This window comes from Magnolia sinica, chromosome 12 (genome assembly GCF_029962835.1).
Source record: "Magnolia sinica isolate HGM2019 chromosome 12, MsV1, whole genome shotgun sequence".
Taxonomy (NCBI): domain Eukaryota; kingdom Viridiplantae; phylum Streptophyta; class Magnoliopsida; order Magnoliales; family Magnoliaceae; genus Magnolia; species Magnolia sinica.
In genome coordinates, this window is record NC_080584.1 from 23,532,390 (window position 1) to 23,560,131 (window position 27,742).

General features: G+C 42.1%; 1 protein-coding gene across 2 annotated transcripts; it reads right to left on the minus strand.

Annotated features, from left to right (window-relative positions):
• On the minus strand, positions 1 to 27,075 carry LOC131221116 (uncharacterized). Of its 2 annotated transcripts, none has more exons than XM_058216242.1 (5): positions 26,920 to 27,075; positions 2,823 to 2,892; positions 2,454 to 2,739; positions 1,303 to 1,509; positions 1 to 828 (listed from the first exon to the last, which is right to left on the minus strand). In XM_058216242.1, the coding sequence occupies exons 2-5, from the start codon at positions 2,828 to 2,830 to the stop codon at positions 523 to 525; spliced, it is 807 nt and encodes a 268-aa protein (XP_058072225.1). In that variant the 5' UTR covers positions 2,831 to 2,892; positions 26,920 to 27,075; the 3' UTR covers positions 1 to 522. The 2 variants fall into 2 exon arrangements, with proteins under 2 accessions (XP_058072225.1, XP_058072224.1); XM_058216241.1 differs by having other exon boundaries at positions 2,454 to 2,742.
• Positions 27,076 to 27,742: the final 667 nt, after the last annotated feature.

The following is a 27,742-nucleotide window of genomic DNA, read 5'->3' on the forward strand; positions in this document are numbered from 1 at the left end:
TAATCAGAATCATGCTCAATTCCTTTTAATTGAAAAATGGATGGTGGGATAAAAACAACAAAGGGACTTTTTTCTTTTTCTTTTTTTTAACTTCCCCAAAAGCTTTAGTTGAGAGTATCATCTACCACTCTTGTAACCAAAGAGAAACTATGATCCTCAATGCATATGCATGGTTGGGTTTTCAGTCGGTACAAGTAGGGCCTGCAATCCACTCATCCAGACCATTGATCTGTTGGACCACACCATAATCTTAGCCCCCAATCTCTGGCCCCTTCCACTTCAATGTGGCCCATCATTGTATTTCTCGTCTGAACCTTCACAAACTCAAAGCTGCAAGGATTGTCTAGCAAGGATACTTGTCCCGTATGGTCCATCCGCCAAATGGGCCAACGAATCCTTTCTAAAAGTCCATCACTGAACCATGGGCCCTACTTATACATACTGAAAATCCAGTCACGATCACAATATGCATATACTTCTCAGGTAGAGGATCCTATAATTGCTTGTAATGATCAGCAGCATTTACTGCATTTGCTCCGAGGCTTGTTCGCTCGTGAGCCATGCCTGTGCGGCCACTAGATCGGGGAAGACAGGCGCACCAGATTTCCGCCAGTTCTCCGCATCCGGGGTCTTGAATCTGTCCAGCAGCAATGCTTGCATGCCCACACTCCTCGCAGGGATGTAGTCCTTCCGCATGCTGTCCCCAATGTGCAAAGCTTCGTCCGGTGCAATATTTCCAGCTTTCTCGAGTGCAATCTCATATATTCTCGGGTTTGGCTTTTCTACTCCTTCAAGACCCGAGAAGACACCAAAATCCCAATCCAATCCCTGGTTTACCAAACACCATATAGAAGAAAGTCTCAGATTTCCACAGGCGCAAGCACGCCTGCATGAAAGAAGAGTTATCTGCTATGGCTCGCAATTTGGCGCATACCAAATTGTGAAATCCAAGCCATCCAACAGGTGGGCCGCACCACACATGCGCCACTGCCAATATTAAGATTGGTGCACTCATCAAGTGGGCAGCATGTTCCTCAAATGGCAACCACCAGTAAAGTATTCTAACTATCCATTTCCCTACGCCCACATGGCCAAAGCAGCCCGACTTTTCGGTCATGGTACAAACACTGTGGGGCCCACCTGAAGAATGACCCAGATCTCAGAAGCACATGTGAAGAGTGGGATTGTTAATGAACTGTTGGGCCAATCAAAAGTACAGCCAGGTTCTCACATTCGTGGGGACGGTATGTTTTGAAATCCTACTGCTGCAGGCCATTGGGTTTTCTCAATCGTTTTTATTACCTGGTTCAATCCTAAGGCAGGCAGAATGACGTCCCGATATCGATACTCTGCATTGCTGACAATCCCAACAATGAGACCCTGTTCACGGGCCCATCTCAGGAACGGTTGTGAATCTGGAAAGATGGTATATGGTGCAGAAGATCCAAAGGTGGAGTATATGCGCCTGAACACCTTCTCAAAGGTTTCCTCGTCGTAATCATAGCCTGCCTGTCACAAAACAAAACCTTCTACTTACAGCAATGCAGGAAAAACACACACGCAAGGCTCACCACATAACCATGCATTTTGCTCTCTACCTTCTTACCATGTCCAACATCCACATGGCATGCGTCTAAGGTGATCAGGAATGTTGATTCGATGGGCCACCAAGTTGATAAACCATAACTCAAAATATCACCGGATTCAACGACAACTGTCTGATTTCTGCAATTTTTGTAATCAACCATAACAGTCCAATCTCCCTGATTTTTTTGGCTATGGATCATCTTCATGGTAGCCCACTATGTTAAGGCATGTGCTCCAGTGATAACATGAAGATGTGGGGCCAACGTAATGCATGCTTGAAATGCAAACCATCCATCATATGAGTCACATGTTACCTCCAGGGACCTCAAATCACACTGATCCATGAATTAGGTGGGTCATATCACAGGGAACAAGTTGGAAGGGAACGCCCCCCCTTGATTTGCTTGGAGGGCCCACTGGGTTGCATATATGAAATCCAGGCTATTCCAACGGTCATAAAGGGTTGGGTAAAAATCATGCTGTTTTGAAATTCAGTTGGACCACTGTGTAAAGCAAGGGTGGGCGTCCCCTATCACATTGTTCACTGTGTTGTGGCCCCCTCGAATGTTGGATCAGGCTGATTTTTTGCTCCCGCAGGTTATTCAAGAGGACACAGCAGATGGATGGGTTAGATGGCTTCATACATCACATAGGCCCCACATCTGCCTGGTGCCACAGTAAGCTTATAGCAGTACAGGTGCCACCCTATATTAACAGTCCTGATCACCCTGGATATAAGCCACCATATTAGAAGTCAATATGGAAAATCAGGAGAGCAAAATGGTCAGTTAAGGTCGTGATCCTTGCAAACGAACTTCTTAGTGAAAACATGGATGCATGGATCAAGAGAAATGGACAGTAGATACCCTGACAAATGAGTCCTTCACACACATCTTCCACCACTTGATATTGGGCATTTTCGCCGCATGACCAAAACAGGGATACCGTTTTGCCATGTCTTGATATGCGCCCTTGAATCCTTCGTGCATGCGTTTGTAGTCAGGACAGGGCAATCCAACGGCTTTGGCTGCCATGCAGTAGTAGTCTCCAAGCTCCCCCTTGTAAGCTATCAGCGTGCCTGTGACATCAATAGTCACACATCGCAACCTCGACAAGATTGACATTTGTGGCAAGACAATCCCACTGCTGTTGCTGCTCGGAAATCAGTACTTCAGTTCCGTTGTAATGTAACTCCTCTTGTAAGAGAAAGTTCCAACAGGAATAGCAATTTTCACCTGATCATCTCCCTTCAGCTACACGCATCAATAAATCTTGCAGTCCTCGTACAAGCATGCACGAAAAATCCTGCATCCCACAAACATTGAATCTTCTGGGGTTAAAATTGGAGGGCAGGTAGCATTCAATATGATATGATGATGATGATGATGATGATGATCTAGATTTTGAGTTAAGTCATCTACATGGTGGGGCCAACTTTAGTTGCACGAAGCATGACACGCAGCAGCAGCAGATTCGTGCGGGACCAGGGAAGTGTCCATTTCAATATGTTAGCAAGTATAAGCAGTTAGGAATCAGGAATGGGAGCATGAGTCTGAAGCGTGTTTCAGAGCAGGAGTGAAACCTGTTTAGAAGGATCGTGCAACTAAAGGAGCCAACCTAATACATGACAATGGATATCACATACACAAGCGAGATTGGAATGTGTGTTCATGCGAGATGCACGAGGGTTTAGCAAAACTCATCCATATAGATGAATATATTCTATACTAGAATGTTTTATGGTCAAACTACTATATTGATAAAACAAAAGATATAAGCTTACTGCTCACTAGAGTGTCAAAGACATCATTTGCCTCATGGAGAACAAATACACAATCAATAGATTATAATTGGTGTCTATAATTTTTTCATCAACAATGCAACCAGATTGCCACAACCAAAATTAGATTTCAAAACCAAACAGTAAATTAACCGAATCTCCATCCCTAACGAGATCCCTGCCCAAAGAATCCTTGAACGACTCCATGCCTGCAAGCAATGCCTTCAACTCAGCCTCATCCGAATCTCTACCTCTAATTGGACCAGATAAAGCATATCTAACCATATCAGTTCTAGAAAGATTCTCTCAATGACAAATATCCTAGGGGTGGTAACTTTATCCAAACTTCTTCCAAAATAAATCACCATAAAAATCCATTCTCCACACCGAACTAGTACAAAGACCATTGCCTTCAATACAAGTGAGGCAGATCAACTAGAAACATAATTCCATGGTGATCAATAGTCACCAATATAATCTTTTGAACCTCAAGCAGCTAGGGAAAACACACACACACACACACACACACACACACACACACACACACAAGCATTTCTGGATAATCACATCAAAACCTGCATCACTCGCTAGACCGCTTACAACCAATTTCATGTGGTACGGTGGTAGTGTGACCACATCTACTTTAATTGTACAAAAATGTAAAAAGGAGTGGCAATGGATTCGAGTGCAGCCAGAAATGCGAACACCTAGGAAGCAGGAACATGAACAAGACTCCAATCAAGAAGCGAACTGATGCATGACCGATGCATGAACCAAACAACATATGAGATCAAGAAGCCAAATTAAGATATTTAACAAAAAAAAAAAAAAAAAAAATACAAACATCGCTATAATCATCACAAATATCATGAAAATTTAAAATTTAAAAAAAAAAAAATATATCATATATAATCCTAGACTAAACTACGAACATCGTAACACAAGATCATTAAATAAAAAGAAACTAGGATCAAATGGATGTAGGAACATCCAATTAGCATAGGATATAGTCTATTTCAAAATAGAAAACCTAATACAACCTAAGATGAAAATTAGGGTTTTGGTAATTTGAGAAAGTAGGAAAATTAGGAATTTTAGGTTTAGGGTTAGGATTTCGGGGATGAAAGAAAGGGGTTTTGATATAATGATGATGGGAAATCAAAAAGGGACAAGATGGGATTCACACGTGTGGTTGCACGGTCACACGTGTGGCGTGGGGTGGATGGGCTAAGGTCGGTTAGGGATTGGATTGTGGATGGGTATGGGAAAGTTGGATTTGAGAGAAGACGAATATATGGGATGGGAGAATGAAGAACCTGAAGAAAATACCTGGATGGGGGAGAAAAGAGAAGATGGTGTGAGGATAGATGGAAACCTCACACTTCCGTTGATGAAGATTAGCATCGAACCAATCTCCCTTCCAAATCGCATGGGAGTATTTTCAAATCGCATGAAGATGGAAGAAGAAAGGAAGAGCTTCTCTTCTTTTTTTAATCACAAAATCTAATGAGAGAGCTCACATGCGCCCCTCCCCCCCCCTTTTTATAAATTCAAGAAGTTTCAAAAATTACAATAATCCCCATGTCTTATGAATCTTAACGAAAATAGTCATAGTCTGAATAAAATCAACCAAAACACTCATAATGTGTCCAAATATAAAATAATGAAAAACTAAATCCTAAAAGATGATAAAGTCTAAAATTGATGTGGACGATAAACGATCAATGGCCCGATCATGTGATCCATGTGATCTAATGGCCCAATCATCGCGTCCCTCCAATTCAACGGTCTGGATCACTCTATAAACAAGCCCATGTGCATCTTCCCAGTATGGGGTCTTCCAGATACTCGCACATGCACATGGGGTCTTCAGCACGATCACGGATACTCGCCTAGCCATAGGAAAATCGGTGTGGCCCACCTCCTCCTCTGATACGTACGCAAGGGTGTACGTGAAGTGATGTCCTCAGCAACTCTCCTCGGCTGAGAAGAGTTCGCCTCTAGTAGACTAAAACTCATGTAGCACTCCAAAATGTTTGGATCTAAATGTTGTAGCTCGTCCTTTATAATCCACGTATTGTCTAAAATCGGCCTGGTACATGGTCTCCATCTTATCCTCACACCTTCTCTTTTTATAGATCCAATAAATTTCAAAATTTATAACAATCCCCCATCTCGTGAATCTTAACGAAAATATCCCTAATCTAAATAAAATCAACCAAAACACTCATAATGTGTCCAAATATAAAATAATCAAAAACTAAATCCTAAAAGATGATAAAGTCTAAAACTGATGTGGACGATCAACGATCAATGGCCCAATCATGTGATCCATGCGATCCAATGGCCGGATCGTCGCATCCCTCCAATCCAACTGTTTGCATCACTCCATAAAGCAACCCATGTGCATCTTCGCAATGTGGGGTCTTCCAGATGCTCGCACATGCACATAGGGTCTTCAGCACAATCACAGATACTCGCCTAGCCACAGGGAAATTGGTGTGGTCCGCCTCCTCTGATACGTATGCAAGACTGTACATGAAGTAATGTCCTCATCACAAACACTTTTGGACAAAGGTTCCTTCCATGGTTTTAAGACTTGGATGAGTCTAATGCAACTCACCCAAGTCAACTCCGTCTTGATCAGACCTGATCTGGTTCAATACCACGTCACCCCTCCAGCAAGTTGGGCCTAGTCAACCCCAACTTGGGTGAGTCCCAACTCGACTGAGGACCAAACAAGTCGGTCCAAGTTTTCAAGTCTTTCCTCAACTAAGCATCTCATGTATGGTTCTAGTTGTCTTTATGAAGCATTCCTTTCAGAAAGTGCTTTCAACATTTTATAACAAAATTTAATGCGTTATTAGCAATCACAAATGCATGGGGTTATAACAGAAGCAAAATGTCGGTTATAGTTTTTAAAACAGTACACCATGCGAGGTATTAAGAATCAGCAACTTGGACAAACTCGTTCAGTCCTGAGTCAAGTCATGACTCAGCCAAATCGGAGGGTGTCGCCGACCTGGCTATGCCACCCCATATTTTCAATACTAACTTGTGGTCTAGACCAGATCAGACCCGATTGAGTCCTAGTTGACTCAGACAAAGCATCAATCCTTCATAACATGAGGTCAATGTTGCTTAATGATGTTCGAGGTGGTAGATCAAAGCATTCATTTTATTCACTGTGGTCCTCAATGTTGAATGTTTCCCAAGGGGTTTTTTGAAAAACGAACGAAAAACAAAGGCATTCAGTAGGGAGATCCTTCAGCATCATTCATCTTTACAAGTGCCCCAGAATCTCTTCAATCACTTGCATCCGAGTAGCTGACATTAGGTGGCAAGTGGATTTGATGTCCGTAAATTGGTGTTGAGTATTACTTTTACCTTTAATATTTGAAGGATGGTTTACTCTTGGGTGGTGATTTACTGGAGGAAGCCCAGCATCGAGGCTGCCATTAAGTGTTATCAGGCAATGTGATCCAAAGAAAAATCTAGCTAGTACTATGGTGATGGGGGTTAATATGGAAATTGGGAGGATCACTAGAACCTAATGGTTAATATGGATATTCAAGTCTAAACAATACCCAGAATCCCTGAAAACAAGCTACAGGAGTTCGGGGCCATTTTTCCCAACAATACCTAAAATCCCAAAACTGAGCCCAAGGCTATATATATATATATATATATATATATATATATATATATATATATATATATATATATATATATATATATATATATATAATTCCCCCTTTGGGGGTCGTTTTTCACTTTTCCCCATTTTTCCTTCTCTTTTTTGACATTTTTACTTCTTGAGATTATTTTTAACCAATTTTTTACTAGATTTGTACAAGTTTTGTAATATTAAAACACAAGATTTAAGCCATTTTGGAATAATCAAATATCTAAGGCTGGAATTAGGAAAAAATCAAAAAATTTGTTTTTTTTTAATGCTGTAAATGTATTAATTCGACATTATATTACCAAACCGACCAAATCTTGCTAGATTTGTGTTCAATTTGGCCATATTTGTATAATATATTTTTTTTGTATTCAAGTAACTTTTTATATAATTTCCAACAATTTTCATTTTTTTTGGGTTTTCTATTTGGGTAATAGATTGTTCGAGGGATTTTGACCAAAGTAACCTCGTGGTAATGCCAAACGCCCCAAAAATCTGGACTTTCAAAAAAATGCCCTAGATGGCCCCCTAACAGTTTTTTTTTTTTTTTTAATGGCATGAAATTGCCCCTGCTTGGAGGCTAGTGCCTGTACAGACTTTCTTCTTTTTCCTTTTGTTGTTTTCCTAGGACTATTCTTCTTCCTTTTCAAGCATGTCTTCCAGGGACCCACCACCACCCCCTCTGATTGCATTTTCGGGCATACGATCACCACCATCAACTTTCCCGACGTATGGGCACCACCACAACTTCTACGGCCCTAAAAACGAGTGTTATTTTTGCTCTGAAGACCACATTTCTTAGAGATGGAAGCCATTGATAAGTGGAAGACATTTTGGTTGTGGATAGAGAGGGATGGTCGTGGTTGTTGTCGTGGGGAGAAGTGATTGTCGAAAGGAATTTGAGGTGGAGATGGATGGTCGTGTTTATCATGTGGAAGACAATGAAGGAGATAGAATTTGGATTTTATAATGTATTGACTTAGAAGACAATGAACATATATCATTTGTTAAGGGTCAAAGTTGTCATGTGTTAAGGGTCGAGGATGTCATGTATCAAGGGTCTGGGTCGTGGTTGTCATATTAAGGGTCGAGGTTGTCAGGGTCTGGGTCAAGGTTGTTATGTGCAAAGGGTCGAGGTTGTTACGTGCAAAGGGTCAAGGTTGTCATGTGTCAAGGGTCTGGATTGTGGTTGTCATGTGTTGAAGGTTGATGTTGTCATGTACAAAGGGTTGAGATTGTCATGCGTGTAAGGGTCTGGGTCGTGGCTGTCACTTGTCATGTGTTAAGGGTCGAGGTTGTTATGTGTTAAGGGTTGTGGGCCCACCATGGGATGTATCAAATATACTCCGTCCATTGGATTCAAATTTTAATTCAACGTCGTGGGCCAAAGAATGAGTTACATCTAAAAATTATATGGCCCCAAAGAAGTTTTCAATGGTAGGTTTTCAACCTCACTGTATTTTGTGGTGTGGTCCACTTGAGCCTTTGATAAGCCTCATTTTTGGGTTCATACCCTAAAATGATCTTTCAAAATGGATGGACGGTGTGGATAAAATACATACATCACAATGGGCCCCACAGAACCATTGATGCAGGGAAGGATGTGATGAGGTCGATCACCGTCTTCCTCAAGGATAACTACTCCAAATCCACGGAGCTTCTCTAGACTCCTTAGAGATTCCTCGAATCCACAAGGGAAAATAGAAAAAATATATATATAAATAAATTCTAATAAATTCAAAAAATAGATTGATTGATGATAAAAACAAATTTACAACCCTTTAAATAGTGATACCAACTCAAAATCCCTAAAATAGTGATAAAAACGAATTTACAACCTAGGAAGAAGTTTCAGAATCAAACTCCAACTCAAACTCCCTAAAATTCATGATTTACTATAAATAGTAAACTTACTATTTATATATGGTCATGATTCCAACTAGAATTCATGGTTTTTGGCCAAAAATAGTGAGTGTTCTATTTGGCCTAACCACGTTATTCTCCTAAATTTTCTAAGCCCTTTTCATGTTGGGCACAACTCCTGAAACTCAAAGGATTAACAGTTATGATCGAATTAAAACTTACTATAAATAGTAAAAACGAAATTAAAATGGACTTTCAACCGTCGATCTAATGGAATCTCGCAAATTCGGCATGGGCAACCCGGTGTAGCGGGGTTGGGCGGCTAAAGTAGCTTCTCTTACCCCAAAATCATATATGGCACGTCGAATAACTCATTCCGGTTTCCGAGATATGCCTATTTTAGGGTTCTGACGGTCCTGATCACTTCTGCCTCTAATCAGGCCTTCTCTGGTCCATCTTGGACATGAATGTGTCCGCGACCCGCTCTACATCAGTTCCCTCCACTTCAAAAGAACTCGTCCTCGAGTTCTCGTCCTACTTTGGTTCATGATACTCGGTTAGGTCTGCAACATTGTAAGTACGTGAGATCTCCATGTCATCTGGAAGATCAACAACATAACCGTTGTCATTAATCTTTCAAATGATCGGTACTGGTTCGATCTTCTTATTCTTCAACTTGTTGTAGGTCCCAGTTGGAAATCTCTCATTGCGTAGATGGACCATAACATGGTTGCCCACCTCGAACACCTTTTGTCGTCGATGTTTGTCGGCTTACTCCTTGTACTTGTCGTTCAAGGCATGCAACTTGGCTTGTACATCCGCATGAATGCCCACGATTCGGTCCGTCATATGTTATGTTGTAATACTCATGTCCGGGATCTTGGGCAAAGGGACCAAGTCAAGTGTGTGGCGACACACTCGACCATAAACAATCTGATATGGGGACTTCCTTGTCGAGTAGTTCACCGTGTTATTGAATACAAATTTCGCTTAAGACAAGGCCAAATCCCATTGCCTCGATCTGTCATCCAAAATACATCAAAGGAGGTTTCCTAACGTGCGATTCACAAATTCAGTATGCCATCGGTCCGTGGGTGGTAGGCACTGCTGAACTGAAATTGTGTACCCAACCAACTCCACAAATGTAACACCCCATACTTTTCAATATTCGAGTGTTACCATGGAGATCTAAGTTAGCTTACGCGTGTGGGAACACACGTAACTTGCATTACACATCATCATCCAGTGATTCCCAATCTATCCATCTCAACCGTCTAGGTCAATCTTCATTCATATATCAAGTCATTTGTCTGTTGATTCTCGAAGATAAACAATCATCTCACCATGAAATTGGTATTGATCCTAAGAAACCAATTGCATGCTAGGATCCCAAGGGCGATGAAAGTCTAAACCTTGCCCCATTAGATAGATTGAACCATACATTACCAATCTTGGGTCTTAGATCATCAGATCCACCATTCATCAGATCCACAACATCCAACTTAAAGGTCTGCCACCTGATCATCACACTTAGACCATTGGACCACTAATTCAACCATGGATCTTTATTTAGACAAACTCTAAGACCCTTAGGATCATTGGAAGTAATCTTTACCCATGGAGGAAGCCATCAATCCATTATTTTTGGATGGACCACCACATCGGTGGAAAAGTCTATTTATAATTTTAATCAACTTGTTAGACAGGTAAAGCCATACGCCATCATCTTCGAGGCCCGGATCACAAGATCCGTTGTCTATCAGTCCATGATGTTTGGTCAGCCAAAACCCCCATTTAAACATAACAAATTGTCCGTTCAGTTCGACGTGGACTGTCAGATCATGTGAAATTAGTCCTCGAGACCTTGGATCGTTAGCTAAATCTTTTATGAAAAGATCTTACCATCGAATCTTCAAGGATCGCCGGGTATCACTAAGTGGAACAAAAAATCTAGAAAGTATGGCCCACCTAAGCTGTGGATCTGCCTCATCTCCAGTCAGATGTCCAAATTGGACCCTTAGGATCAGATGGTTGGAGCAGATTTCTCACAAGCATCACTGTGGGGCCCATTACAGTTGTGTGTGTACACAGTGCAGGAATACCAGCAGTGCACCATACTGCGAACCCGATCAAACCGAGTTTAACCTGCACCTGAAGAGGAAATTCCTCTTCCTCTTTTCCAGTCGAGCGATGTTCGTTTGATCGAGATGGGGCCACCATTATGGCCCAGCAGCAAAATCCAAACCATCCATCCGATGGAGAACCCTCATCCGACCAAAACCATGTCGTTCGTGCGAATTCATGCACAAGACAACGGGCACAGTGGAGTTGTGCGCGATCGAGAGTTTCCAAAAATGGGAATTTTCGTTTGACAAGCTGGCAATCCGCGTCCTTTTGCATCTGTCCATCCTAGTCGTCCATTTAGTTAGATCCCAACCCTCCGTTGCACCCCGGTTTAGGATTTTTCTTCCGTAATGAAACAAAAATAGCTACTGGTTTTATGTTACCGGCTGTATGTGAGAGATGTTGTAAAGTAAATCAAATTTGGGTCATTAAATCTCAATCTGATGGCCCTGAGAGCATTTAGGGTATGATATAAGAAAAGAGAGTCGAGTGCCAATGGGTCTCTCTCTCACGTCTTGCGGCAGCTCGAAAAATAGCCGTTTTCTTCTTCATTTGAGCCCACCACCTAAACCTCCCAGAAGCTTCTAAAGATCACCTCCACGAGCTCCTATGGACTAATTCGAGGTGTTCAATAGAAGCAAAATGAAGAAGAAACCAATGTAGCAAGATCCGCCGTTAATGGCAGGTCTTCTTCTTCATCAAAAAGCCATTGATCACAAGATGTGGTGAACCGCAGATTTCAAATCTGTTTTGCTCATCAAGTGGGCCATCTCAGCAACACCCTATCATGCAGATTGAGGACAAGAAACTCCTTGGTTGCTGTGTCCGAAGATTCAATGGAGAGAGTGCAAGCTCACTTGTGTCGCGTCAACGTCGAGTTCTACCAAGTCAAGTAAGTTTGGAGCGAGGCTGGTTCAGTCCAGGTCACCCCAAGGAAGATTTTTTGTTTTTTTTTTTTTAAAAAAAAAAAGACAAGAAAAAGAAAGAGAGAGAAAATGGGTGTGTCAAACTGAACCAAGTCTGGACCAAGTTGGGTGTGGGACTGGTCCAATCCAGACACCGCCTGGTCCAAAGGAAGAGGAGTAGAAGAAGAAGAGGGAGAGGGAGGAGAAAGGGAGAAGAGAGAGAGGAAGACAAACAAGAGAGAGGGCGTTGGGTCGTTGGTTGCTGCCAAGTCAACTCAGCTGAAACCCACCAAGTCCAACTGGGTTGAGCTAGGCTTAGGACTAGTTCGGGCCTTGCTGGAGTTCCAGCAAAAGAAGAAAGGAAGGAAAAAGGGGAGAGAAGGAGAGAATGAAAGGAAAACAAGAGAGAGAGAGAAAGAGAGAGGAAAGCTGCAGTCGAGTTGCAACCGAGTCAACTCGATTGAGTCATGCGTAGGTGGCAATTTGGGACGAGCTAGGTTAAGTTTAGAGGGTTAGGTGTTGTTGTTGGGCCTCCAACGGATGTAGATGTGAGGAGGAAGAAGAGGAAGTGGCGATGCTAGATTGATTTGTCGGTTTCAATCAAGTTCAGCCCTAGGGCTGTTCACGAGTCGAGCTAGCTCGAAAAACTCGCTCGACTCGGCTCGAGTCAGCTCGGATTGACTTGGCTTGAATGGCCGATTCAAGCCAAGCCAAGCTAATTATTTGAAGCTCGAGTTGAGTTCAAGCCACGTTCGACCAGGGGGCATTTCAACTCGACTCGACTCGACACGATTAATATATGTGTGTGTGTGTGTGTTTTAAGTTTAAACTTTAAAAAAAAAAAAAACCCTAGTCTCTACCCGACCGCACGTACCCCCTTTCCCTTTCCCTTTCTTCTCTTTCTCTACCCACTGCCAGCCGCCCGCCCGCCTGAACCACCACCACCAGTTTTCATTTTAGCTCCACAATAGTATGATTTCAATCTCTCTTGAGATCTACTTCTTGGGCGAGAAACCCAAGAAATCCGAGATGGGTTCTTCTCAAATTTGTTAGAGCTTCAAGGAAATCCAATGATTTGATTGGCTAGAGCTCTTTACTTGGATTTCTGATCTGTGTTCTGCTCTGTTTCTTTTCTAGTACTTGGATTTCTGCTGGTGAAAGAAGATCAAGAACAGATCGGTTCTTATAGGTTTCCTCATCCGATTCAAAGCTTTGTTTGGTTTTTTCATCGGGTTTTGCTTTGATTCTCTTAAGATTTTTGAATTTTTCATCAATGGAGGAGGATCAAGAACAAAATCCATTACGCTCTCACCCAACAAGCGCGAGCTCGACTCGAGGTAAACTCGACTCGACTCGAACCACTAGCTCGACTCGAACTCGACTCGACAGCTTTGGCAAACAAGCCAAGCTTCAATGTTGAGCTCGAGGCCGAGCTCGAGCTCGAGCTCAAAATCGAGTACATCGTGGACAAGCCGAGCCGAGCTTAGCCCACCTCGACTCCACTCAGCTCGATGCCCACCTCTATTCAGCCCAGTGCAGTTGAGTCTAGGCAAGTTCAGCTGAGTCCGGTCAAATGACATTAGAGCGCGGAGTTCGAATCGAGGTCGGGTCAAGTTACTGATTGAACTAACGCGGTTGGTCGAGGATTCGAATCTAAGGGTGCGCGCACTTCCTAGCAACATTATAGGCGATTCAAAACATAAGGTGACGACTTCTTCCCCGTGAGCTTTCCACTTTCATGTTAGCTAAAGTGATAGTTTCTATTTTAATTTCAACTGAAAATTAATATCTCTATTTCATGATTACTTGTGTTAGTTATTGGAATTAATCTTCAAATTACATGCTCAATATTTGTCTTGTATAAACATCTATATGTTGCACTTATATATATTCTCATATTTGTTGATTAGTTGTGGAACTAAAATTGTTATATCTATTAGTGGAAAACCCCACTTGTATATGTACATCCGGACTTAGGATGCAGCTTGATTGATTGAGATTATATTGGACCCTCGATCTAGTGGCTACTTCGACTGATAGATTAAATGAAATATTGATGTGGGCTTACCATTCATAGATTGTTGTGCCCTCTGTGACTTTGATTTGATATTTGCCCTTTGCGGGCCTAATTTGATATGCCCCATGTGACTTCGATTGCATATTTGCCCTAAGTGACTTGATGGATTATTTTTATGTAAGCATGCGATGGTAAGTCCCCCTTATTAAACTGTGATTGGCCACTGGTTGAGGAGGATACTATTAAACATCCTAATGTTGGAGTCTCATGAGCCGGGGATGGTGGTATGGGACACTATGCCCGAGCTATCGGCCTACGTTGGGTAGCGAGCCCCCTATAGTGACCTTTGAGCTTTCTTAAATTAGTTGGTTACAATTTGAATAATAATAGTTGGGCTAATAATGCATTCGTAGCATATGTGCGATGACAGGTGGCTAATTCTGGATGTTGTAGCACATGCCCTTAGTCCTGGTATCATTTTGCTAGCTCCCCGACCATTGACAATCGACCCACTTTTGGTGAGCTTGGTCACTACGCACATACTGAATGTACTTTCGTTGGTGGCTAGCCACATGCATGGGTTTCGCCCAAAAGCCAACTGGATGAGCATCCTCAGTTAATGTGCATCCATGCATTTAAATAAGATTGCATTGTGTACTGTTTTGGATGTTTTCTTATTTAGACTATGCTTAACTAATGTGGTGGTGTGTAATCTTGAAGGGAATTCACAGAGTTGGTCACTCATTCATCGAATACATAACCGTATAAGTAGTGCAGGTGGTTTAAATGATATCCATGTTTAGATTGATGAAGAGCAGGCTACAACTATCAGGGATGCATGCCTGCATCTGCTAAGAAAAGTTACGTGTGTGTATATATATGTGTGTGTGTGTGTGTATGCATATATATACGTGAAATTTAGCTATCTTTTAAGGTTAACACTCGAGTTTTGCAAAACGGGTCGTATACTCATGTTTCGAAAACCGAGGCGTTACAACAAAATCCGCCAAAGTGGCTCATGAACTTCATGTCATGGTCGGAAGTAATGGTCTTGGGAACCCCATTTAGCCACACGACATCTTTGTTGTATCGAGTCTTCTTGCATGGGATAAAGTGCGCCATTTTTTAGAAACAATATACCACCATGAACACTGAATCTATGCGGCGTTGTGTTCGTGGGAGACCAAGCACGAAGTCCATAGATAAATCCTCCCAAGGATCATCAGGCATAGGTAACGAGCTGTAGAGGCCCATATTATGAGATTGCCATTTGAAGATCTGACAAACATGACAGCGATGCACTGCTTTACCCACGTGACGTACCAATTGCGACCAGTAATACCGCTCCTCCACAAGAGCCCGTGTCTTGTCTCACCCAAGGTGTCCGCCAAGGCCATCTCCATGCAGCTCTTGAATAATCTACTCCCTCAGAAAACTTTGGGAAATGCACAGTCGATTCCCTTTAGTGCCCCCTTCGTTAATGGTCAAGTGGGTTGCGAGGCGTCGAGGGCAGGTGTTTAATAAGTGGCCCAGTTGGCCACAGCGGTAACAAGTGTTCAGCCTTGGCCGACCATAAGGATTTGGAATCTTACTCGGGCCTGCTGTTGTGGGTGCTACACGTTGAGGCTTAGATGAGCCGCTCCCTATTTCACGATTTATGGTTGCAGGAGATTAAGGGCGTCCTCCTACTAGTTCTTTTCCTCGTACCAACATTGAATCCTGCGTGGGACCCGTCATGGAGGGTCAAGTTGAAAGATAAGGCCGAGTAAGGACTTTTGCAAGCTACGTTTCTGCCCTACCTGCCAACTGAACCGCTTCACCATGGTCTCGACCAGGTACATCTGAACTTAGTCCTGAATCAACGATCCTAACCACTTATAAATTGTGCTACCTTCTGCAATTAGATTTCTAACGGGTCATTCTGTATTGCCAACCGTTGGAATTCTTCAATGTAATCATTGACAGTTCGATTCCCCTGTCGGCAATTTTGGTATTGCTGGAACGATAACTGCTCATAAAGTCACTAGGGAGGAATCGTGATTGAAGAAGGCGTTTCATCAGTAGCCATGATCGGATATACATTTTGTTCTGTCTGGCATGTGAGAGTTGTAATTGCTCCCACCATGCAGAAGTTCCAGATTTTAATTTTAACGCTACTAATTTCACCCTTTTATGTTCCGGTACTTACGTGTAATCAAAATATCATTTTACTTTGGCTAACTAGTCGAGGAAATCTTTTATACATAATACGCCATTAAAACTAGGAAGTTCAGCCCACGATAGTCTCTTTCAACACGATCTAGTCGATCCCCTCCATGGACTGGTCGTCAGGCAAAGCCGCCATCGATGTCTTCATCGCTATAGCTCGACTCATCTAGGGTAGCCCTACGATTCACCACTGGTAATGCCCTACGGAAATCTAAGTTGTGTCGTACAGCAACCACGAGCGGCTCAGCATCGCCTTGGGCTCGAGGAGGAATTAACATATCCGCAAGACAATCGAGGGTTGCCTACAGCCCTTACATGGTCAACTGACTCTCCCGGTGGAAAGCTTCCATTCTTTCCAAAAGATAATGAATCCCTAGATCACCGTCTACAAGATTTTGGTCCATACCGTCGTTATTTACCATCGATCTGAGGGGAGTCCTCGCTTTGATACCAATTAACGCAAGGATGGACGTGATGAGGTCAATCACCGTCTTCCTCAAGGACTACTCCGAATCCACGAAGCTTCTCTGGACTCCTCATAGAGATTCCTCGAATCCATAAGGGAAAATAGCAAAAAATATATAAATAAATTCAAAAAATAGATTGATTGATGATAAAAACAAATTTACAACTGTTTAAATAGTGATACCAAACCTAGGAAGAAGTTTCAGAATCAAACTCCAACTCAAACTCCCTAAAATTCGTGACTTACTATAAATAGTAAACTCATTATTTATCGACAGTCATGATTCCTACTGGACTTCATGGTTTTCAACCAAAAATAGTAAGTGTCCTATTTGGCCTAACCACGTTATTCTCCTAAATTTTCTAAGCCTTTTTCATGTTGGGCACAACTCCTAAAACTCAAAGGATGAAGAGTTATGATCGTATTAAAACTTACTATAAATAGTAAAAACGAAATTAAAATGGACTTTCAACCATCAATCTAATGGAATCTTGCAAATTCGGCGTGGGCAACCCGACGAGGCGGGTTGGGTGGCTAAAGTAGCTTCTCCTACCACAAAATCATATATGGTACGTCGAATACCTCATTCCGGTTTGCGAGATATGCCTGTTTTAGGGTTCTGACGGTCCTGATCACTTCTGCCTCCCATCGGGCCTTCTCTAGTCCATCTTGGACACGAACATGTCCGCTACCTGCTCTACATCAACCATCCATCTCTAGCTAGGTCCTACTACCCAAACCACATCAAGTCACGTTGACGCGGATTTCAAGCAAAAGCCTTTTACAAGAAATTCATGCCACTGAAAGCTATGTTGGGCCCACCAGGATATTTGTGGGAAATCTACTCCATCCATCTGTTTTGGAAGATCATGTTAAGACATGAGACCAAAAATTAGACAAATCTGAAACTCAAGTGAGGCGCACGACTAAACCATGGAAAGGGGTTGCGTACCGTTAAAACCTTTCTAGGCTCCACTATGATGTTTATATGCAATTCAAACCGTTCATAAAGTGGCTCAAATGCTCATAAGGTCCTTACCATGGGGATGAACTAAAAGAATAAAAATATTAGCCTGATCTAGGGGTGTACACGAACCGAATTAGCTCAGTTAGCTCGCTTGACTCAACTCAAAAAAGCTCAATTCGACTCAGTTCGAAGTTGAGTTCGAGCCGAGTCGAGCTGATTTTTTTAGCTCAAAAAAATTTTGAACTGAGTTCGAGCTTGCCTGAGCTCGACTCAACTCGAATCGAACCCCTACTCGAATCAAACTCAGATCGAACTAGTTTGGTGATTTGTTACTCTGATATTGATGTTGCTCACCAAGTGTTTGATGAAATGACTCAATGAAGTGTCGGCTAGTGGCAAGGAAGGTATGTATATGAAACAAATACCATTTATCCTTGATTTTGATGTTGCCTATAAGGTGTTTGATGAAATACTTGTAAACAGCTACTGTTGTTTTACATACAGTGAGAAATTGAAAGTGCACTGCATGTGTTTGTGAAAATGCCGCAGAGGCTCAATTATGGCTCGAACTGGCCCGAGCTACTGACTGAACCAAGCCGAGCTGGCCAGTCAAGCTCAAGGACCGAGCCGAGCTGAGTTCCAGCTGGGGTCAGCTGGTGACTGAGCTGAGGCCAGCTCGACTCGGTGTACACCCCTAGCCTAATCCAAAGCTTCTGCAGCCCCATGAAATTTCAACAATGGGCATACAATCTCCACTGTTTTCTATTGTGTAGCCCACTTGAGCATTAGATCTACCTCATTTTTGGGCTCATGTCATAAAATGGCTTGGCAAAACATGTGAACAGTGTGAATTTCTCACAAACACCATAGCGGGCCCCATAGCGTTTACCCCATCCAAATCCCTCCTGCCATCACGCGTTGGGCTCAACGCAAAAGGTATTCATGGGCAATTTTGTCCCAAAATTTTTGAAAAAGCTGTCAGGGGGTTATTGCCAAAAAATTTTTAATAGTTCCGAATTTTGGGGTGTTTGGCATTACCATGAGGCTACTTTGGTCAAAATCCTCCTTTAAAAAATCTCACCTTTTTTCCACAAGATTTTGACTAAAGTGGCCTCATTGTAATGGCAACCACCCCAAAAATTGGGACTTTTAACAAAATTTCCGACGATAGCCCCCCTGACGGTTTTTTTCAAAATTTTTGGGACAAAATTGCCCCTAAATGCCTTTTGTGTTGAGCCCAGTACATGATGGCGGGAGGGATTTGGATGGGGTAAACATTGTGGGGGCCCACTATGGTGTTTGTGAGAAATCTATACCGTTCACATATTTTGCCAAATCATTTTATGACATGAGCCCAAATATGAGGTAGATCCAAAGCTCAAGTGGGCCACACAAGCCCACGGTTCAAACATTCATGGGGCTGCAAAAGCATTGGATCAGGCTAATATTTCTATTCTTCCAATTCATCCCTGTGATAAGGACCTTATGAACATTTGGGCCACTTTATGAATGGTTTGGATTGCATATAAACATCAAGGTGGAGCCTAGAAAGGTACGCAACCCCTTTCCACTATTTCCAGTCATGTGGCCCACTTGAGTTTCAGATCTGTCTAATTTTCAGTCTTATGTCTTAATATGATCTTCCAAAACAAATGAATGAAATGGATTTCCCACAAGTATCATGGTGGGCTCGACATAGCTTCCGATTACAGGAAATTCCTGAAAAAGGCTTTTGCTCAAAATTTGCGTCAACTTAATGGGACGTGACGCGGATTGGGTAGCAAAACCTAGCTAGAGACAGATGGTCCTATGGGGTATTTTATCCATGCCTTCCATACACTTTGAAAGATCATTTTAGGCTATGAGCCCAAAACTGAGGCATATCAAAGGCTCAAGTGGACCACACCACAAAATGCAATGAGATTGAAAACCTAACCTTAAAACTTGTATTTTATACACGCCGTCCATCCATTTTGAAAGATCATTTTTAGGCTCAAGTGGACCACACTACAAAAAGCAGTGAGATTGAAAACTTCTTGGGGGCCATAGAATTTTTTAATGTAACTCAATTCTTTGGCCTATGACGTTAAATTAAATTATGAATCCAATGTACAAAGTAGATTCAACACATTCCACGGTGGGCCCCACAACCCTTAACACTTGACAACCTAGACCCTTAACATATGACAACCACGACCCACACCCTTAACACATGACAACCTTGACCCTTAACAAATGATATATGTTCATTGTCTTCCAAGGCAATACATTATAAAATCCAAATTGTAAATCCTTCATTGTCTTCCACATGACAAACACAACCATCCATCTCCACCTCAAATCCCTTCCGAAAATTACTTCTCCCCACAACAACAACAACCACGGCTATCCCTCTCTATCCACAACCAAAAGTGGCTTATATCTCTAAGAAAATGATATTCTGCAAAAAAATAAAATAAAAAATCCATTCAAAATGTCTTCCACCTATCAGTGGCTTCTATCTCTAAGAAATGTGGTCGTCGAAACAAAACCAACAAATGTTTTTAGGGCCATACAAGTTGTTGGTGATGCCCATATGCTGGAGAAGTTGACGGTGGTGACTTACACCAGAAAATGCAGTTGGAGGGGGGGTGGTGGATCCCCAAAAGACATGCTTGAAAAGGAAGAAGAAGAGTCCTAGGAAAACAACGAAGGAAGAAGAAGAAGGTCTGTACAGGCACTAAGCTCCAAGCAAGGGCAATTTTGTCCCAAATTTTTTTCAAATCTATCAGGGGCCATAATGCAAGGGCATTTTCACACTGGGCTCGAGTGGGGTCGCCTGTGGGATGCAGGGGCACACTTGGGGTGGGTGACCCATGCGATTTGGGGCCCACGAGGGAGGTCTCATATTCGAGACTCCTTAGCAGGGGTGATTAATGCGCATTTCACACCGGGCTCGAGTGGGATAGCCCGTGAGATGCGGGCGGCCCATGTGAGGGGCCTGCGAAGGGAGTTTGGTCAAGGTCCTAACCCATGAGATGTGGGGCTTGGGCTATGAGATAAAGGGATTAATTCACCATACTGTAACAATTCGAGCTTTTAGAGCAAGTGGTTAATTATCCTGCATCAAATTGGTATCAGAGTAGGAGGTCTCGTGTTCGAGACTCCTCACTGGGGGTGATTAAAGCAGGGGCATTTTCACACCGGGCTCGAGTGGGGTCGCCTGTGGGATGCAGGGGCATACTCGAGGTGGGTGACCCATGTGATTTGGGGCCCACGGGGGAGGTATCGTGTTCGAGACTCTTTACTGGGAGTGATTAATGCACATTTCACACCGGGCTCGAGTGGGGTAGCCCGTGAGATGCAGGGACACTCGGGGTGGGCGGCCCATGTGATTTGGAGCCCACGAAGGGGGTTCGGCCAAGGTCCTAACCCATGAGATGTGGGGCCTGGGCTATGAGATAAAGGGATTAAGTCGTCATACTCTAATAGTTCGAGCTTTTAGAGCAAGTGGTTAATTGTCCTGCATCAGGCCATTTAGGGCATTTTTTTTAAGTCCCAATTTTTAGAGCGTTTGGCATTACCACGAGGCTACTTGGGTCAAAATCCTATTGTTCGAATACATGTATAGAGTTTAGATATACACATGAATGGAGGTTAGATATACACATGCATGCACTAAATCAGTGTTTTTCATCTCTTTTTCTTCTTTTTTTTTGGTAATTTCTGGTTTTTTTAATTAATAGTGACTAATTTTTTTCTCAAAATTATTATGAGGAATGACATTAAATGCTTAGGGATATGAATTGGTGGGATGTCTCGGATTGCGTGAATTTCAACACATTGAGTGGTCCCAAATCGGCCCAACGCTATTCATCCGAATTTAATTTTAACTTCTTTTCCTCAAATTTCTTGGGGCATTCAAGTGTGTACCCAAATCAGCCAAACCATGTTCATCCAAATTTAATCTTAAAATTTTTTTCCTCAAATTGATATTAAATCATTGATATTAAATATTCAGAATACTAAATATAAAAGTTTTAAATGCAATCCAAGCTTCTCAGGTTAATAATATCATCAAGTAGCCCAAGACAACATTCTTACCAAAGAATGGACTATTACACCATCCTAAAAATGTTCAAAACCAAAAAAGAGTATATATTTGGAATCATCTCTTCTTACTTTTCTTTTTCTTTATTCTTTTTTTCTTTTTATGAATTTTTCTAATATTTTTTTTCTTTTAAAAAAAATGATTGTTGTAAGGAACGTAACATCCATTATGGCCAATAAAGCAATGACCTAACAATAAAGCAATGGTCTAACACACAGCCATTACCATTACCCTAATTGAATACCTTAGTTCTATCCTTTGTTTGTTAGACACCCTGGAACATGGATGGGATAAATTATGACAAGTGTAGGGAACTTAAAGATTGGTTGGTGGCACATTTACACACGTGCATGTGCACATTTGGCAACACATTGGCACATGCCACTATTCGAGTACTTGAAGATTGATGGTCGCACATAGGCACATGTAGGATGCTTGAATTTAGACGGTTGCACACATTGGAACATGTCACGCATATGCAAAGATAAGTGTCATTAACAAGTAGTTCCACCTCTCCACAAGAGGCAATCCATGGCCATGACTACTTGGCCAAAAGTGCATTGGTTCTTGTGCACAAGGGTGTTGACAAACCATGCTACTTGTTGTGACACAACTTTGCCCAAATCCAAACAGCCCCATAAGGAATAACTTTCATCTGTCAGTACAATAATCAATAACAAGGTTGAATGTGTATTCATATGATCGATTTTAGGGTTGAAAGTATCTTCGCAATATAACACATGCTTCGGCAAACAATGCATGCAAATGAGTGGTCTGATTGTATACACTAAGCTACATTTCAATGTGTGTTTGTTGATGAATCAAAAGCCAAAAAGTATGAGTAGTCTGATTGGATTCCAAGAACAAAGGATCCCTAAGATTGTTTTAGGTCCAGTTGAGGAAATGCACTGCAATGGGAAAGAGGTTTGGCCATTTTTCATGGGCTCATACAATTTCCGGCTAATCGCATCAGTAATTCAAAGAGTATTTTGGTCAACAAGTAAGAAGTTTGAAGATCATTAGCACTAGATTGCTTAAACAAAACTCATGATTTATGTGAGGAATTGCATGTTACATCCCACTAATGAGCGCACGGGGCTATCTATGACCATGGCCGCGGGCGAGACATCAAGGTTAGTGAGTTCATTCTCAATGGCTCTTGGTCTCTCCCCCCTCCAACCTCAGCCAACCTTATGGAAATATTTGATGGCATTTATAGCATCCCTATCTTTGATATGGAAGATGAAATTGTTTGGACCAATGACCCCTCTGGGAAACCTACTCTTTCTTCCATTATTGGTGCATTTAAGCCCTGCTCCCAGGATGTTCCTTGGCATGATCTTGTACGGTTTAAGGGGTCATATCCACAAACACTCTAGTATTGCATGAATGGTCTTCCTTGGTAGGCTCAAAACAAAGGATTGGATTTCTTTATGTGGCATTCATGTGGATGATGGTTATGCTTTATGTACTTCGCCTGTTGAAACTATTGACCACCTTTTCTTTTATTGTTCCCTTGTCCATTGGATCTGGAACCAATTGTATTCTAGGCTGGGGCTCCAAGCGCCCTAATACGCCCTTTTATAGAATCTATTAGACATCTTGTTGGGAGTCTTCCTCTAAATCCAAGGTGTAACTTGCTAACCAACCTCTTGTTCTCAGCCCTTGTCTGGCACATTTGGAAAAGGAGGAATTCAAGGATTTTTTCAAGAAAGTCGTCATCTAAGGAGTTCATTCTCCGTTCTATCATTGGGGATATTAGAGCTAGAGTTATATTTATCATGGGTTCTTCCATTGTATCAGATATACCTAGCTCTATTTCGGCCCTTTGGGATTTCCATATTGCATTCTCTAGGGGTCACAGGCTTTTCGCTCCTCCTAGCTCATCCCAGCCTCCTTGGGTTGAGAAGTGGCAGCTTGTCGGTTCTCATACCCTTGGCAGTGTCATGGAGCTCCTTTGTTTTCCCCCCTCTTCCCATTTTGCCCATTGGGGTTTTACCCTTCAAGATTTAGACCCTGACCCCCCCTGATAAATGTCTAAAGATTCTATATATTGGCCTTTCTAAATTGACATCTGCGGATATTTCAGGTATTTCCCCTCAAAGTGCATAACACTCAAGCTGCTAAAGCCAACGAAGACCCTTCTGCCTCTTCTTGGAGAGTGAGGCAGTATGCAAGATCTATCTCCACTCGCCTCACTAGCCTATATTTCTCTGTTTGCACTGCCTTAGGGTGTCATCGGCACGTTATCACCGACCTTCGCAGATTGCATTGTCTTGGACCGGTTGCTCAACTTCATTCTGACATTGAGATTGCCGCCATATCCTCAGCGGCTACTTGACTTTGGGTGTACAAAGTGCTTTGTTGTGATCTCCCCTTCTGTTCCAGTGTTTTGGGTGTTTGTCTCTGGTTTTGGTCTTCCTCTTGACCCGGGATGTGGGCCTTTCCTAGTGTTGTTCTCCTCCCCAGGATGTGGGGCCTTTCGTTTTTTCTTTCTTGCTCTCCCAATGTTTTAGGAGAAATCTTTGCCTTGCTTTTTTCTTGATGCTAGTAGCTCCTCTATGTATTTATCCGCTTTTTGCCTCTTGGAAGTAATAAATTCTAAGCTTAACATCCAAAAAAAAAAAAATTTTAAATGAAGCAACATAGAGGATGATGTTCTATACAGAGAGGTAGTTTCTTGCCCAACATTAGTAAAGGGGGGCTCTTTTCCTTTGTTGTAATTAAGACCCATTTGTTAGTTTTTCCTATATTATGATCCCCTTTTCTCACTTTCACAATAACTGCTTCTATTATTGATGTGGAAAAACATCTTCTACAGCTCACCAAAAGATGGTAACTTCAGCAAGGTAATGACTTGAGAAGAATAAAGAGAGTTTTTTATCAAGGGAAAAGAAAGACCAAATACAAACCATGTCAGTATGTCAATAGAACAAGGACAAAGGAAAATAATTTAAGTGGAGTATGGGTTGATTCAAAAAGGTGATGAGGCCTTTACTTACGCCATGGATGGGAGTTCTCCAATCCTCATTAGCGAAGCTTTCATTCAGCATTCAAAAACCAGCAAAGATATTGGCCACAATGTTGTGGCATCTCAGACTGAATTGTTTTCAGCAGATATTTGATAGAATATTTTTTCCCTTATTGAAGAGGGAATCATAGTGCAAAAACCCAAAAAACTCAATTCAACTCAATGTCCAGCTGAGTTGGGTCAATCCAAAGACTTGACCAAGTCTTCACTTGATGGTGTTTAATACTTAAAAGCACTTAAAAGAGTAATAAATATTTAAAATAATTATTTTAGTTAAAATACATAAAATAGCTAAAATAAATAAACATATAGCCATGGCACACTGGTATAGATGTTGGCTTCCTTGTGCCTGTATGCCTTTGCTAAACTAAGCTTTTCTAGCTGCTTTACATTTTTATAAGCAATTTTGTTATGACTTGAGTATGTTTGGATAACATAAAGTAATTGCTAATTGGAATCATGGTCCCAATACCATCTATTAACTTCTGATTAAAACATGAGCTTTGATGATCCCACACACATGTATACAGAAGGCCATCTACACGCCACCACATGTGCCATTGCTCTCATCGGATAGATGTGGCTTCCAAAAAAACTAGAGTGACCCTTCCATCATTAGCAGCTACTAGTACATATAAATGAACCTCGCTGGCAGAGATGGCAGGGAGGGGCATTATGCTGTCATGATCCCCATGTTCATCTGCTACTCCATACCCACCCACCCAATGTGAAAACCAATCCTTTTCTCGATTCCCCTTTGATCCGATGTGTACTTACCTAGGATAAAGGCAACCAGTAGTCCATGGCTGTCCTTATGATAGAGTAATATGTTACAAGGACAGCTCGGAAAAATTCAGACATGTCTCTTTAGCTATCCATTTGTTCATAAACTGTGGCCCACCTGGTCAGTCAACAGGCCTGATTTTTGGTCCATGGCATCCACACTAGTGGACCCAAACTGATGGATGGATTGGATCTCGCCCCCATTATTAACATCAACCATCAACAAATCATGATTCAGTCACCATTTACTAACTTCTGACTACAAAATAGGAGGTTTGCTGACCCAACAGATGCATATAAGGCAGCCGATCTAAACGCCACTGCACAGGTAAACTTGGCACACAGAGTGCAAATCCAAGCCATCCATCAGTTGGGTCTCACTGGATGGGTGCCCTGATAAAAAAAAAACTCAGGGTTGTCCATTCATCATGTGGTCCACAATGTTACACAAATGGCACAGAAAAGCTCACCCATGTCGTTTTGCTGTCCATTTGTTTTGGAACCTATGGCCCACCAGGTCAGTCAACTGGTCCCATTGTTGGGCCATGCCATCCACATTAAAGTACCCCAAATGCCTGAATGCTTGGATCTCACACCCGTTGGCAGTGAGCAGACAAGCCACCATATACATGGGTGTAGGATGAGCAAGCCTCTCCCAAATAGCAAAAATTCAAGCATATAACTACCCATCCTCAGACAATCAAGTCCCAAAATCTTCACATGGAGTTTCATTATATTTCATTGAGAGGGAGTGGGGAGATGGAACCCAAAAAGCAACCCTCCCCAGAGGGCAGAAATTCAAGCATAAGACCACATGTCCTTCGACACCAAAATCTTCAAATAGTATGATTACATTCATATATATATATATATATGGAGAGAGAGAGAGAGAGAGAGAGTGCCCAAAAAGCAAGCATCTCCCAAACAGCAGAAATTCAAGTATGAAATCGCACATCCTCAGACACCCAGATACCAAAATCTTCAAATAGAGTTTTTCACTGAAAGAGAAAGAAAGAGAGCCCATACTCCCAAACAGCAGAAATTCAAACATGAAACACCACATCCTTAGACACCCAAGTACCAAAATCATCAAATAGAGTTCCATTAACATTTCATTGAGAGAAAAGGAGAGAGCCCAGAAAGGCAAGCATCTCCCAAACAGCAGAAACTCAAGTCTAAAGCCACACATCATCAGACACACAAATCCCAAAATCTTCAAATAGAATTTCATTACATTTCATTGAGAGAGAAAAGAGAGAGAACCCAAAAGGTGAAGCAGATTCTATGGCAGTTACAAAGCAGTATTTAGGCAAACACATTGCATGAGAACAGAACAGAACCAGCAATCAGGAGAAGCAGAAATCACAACCCAAATGCATTCAAATCGTGAAATGAGAGGATTTCGAACATTACCCAAATCCTGAAATCTTCCAATATCGCAGCTTCGTTGAATACGATGTTGGTTTTTAAGATTTTGAAGATTCATAATTTACTCGAGCAGCGATCCCTGCCTTTTCAATTAAGAAAAGTATAAAAAATAATAATACAAGAAATCCAAAACCGGTGGACCGCAGCGGTATTAATTAAACAGCCGGTAGGGTTTGGTAGTCAGAGGAGTACGGAGATTTATGTAATCCCATCTCCATTGGCGGCAGACCTGTGACTGGGACCCACTATTTCTTTCCTCTGGCAAATGGTGCTGGACTAGATACCAGCTGACTTGGCCGAGTCGAGTCGAGGTAGGCCAAGATCGGCTTGAATCGTCCCCGCTGTATATGAGTTTGAGCTTCGGCTTGAGCTCGCCCTCGAGCACAACATGGGAGCTTGGCTTATTTGTCAAAGCTTTCGAGCCGATTTACTGTATTGAGTTGAGTTGAACTTACCTTGAGTCGAGTCAAGATTGTTCCAACCTGGCCCAACCCAGCACCCAACTCAGTGCCCAACCTACACCTGACTCAAGCTAGCACCCAATCCGACCCAACCTACATCCGACTCAAGCCAAGCTAACACCCAACCACCTGACCCAACCCAACCTAGACCCAACCCAAATCCAACAAAAATTAAAAATTAAATATAAAAATTTAAATAAATAACATAAATTATTTAAATATTCATTAATAGATGAAAGTAACCTACCTTTGTGGTGGGTGTTGACTACTAAGAGAGAATGTGACAGCGCTAGAGTGAGTGGCCGATTTCTGAGTCGAGGAAATGCCGGACGAGTGACCGAGTGAGG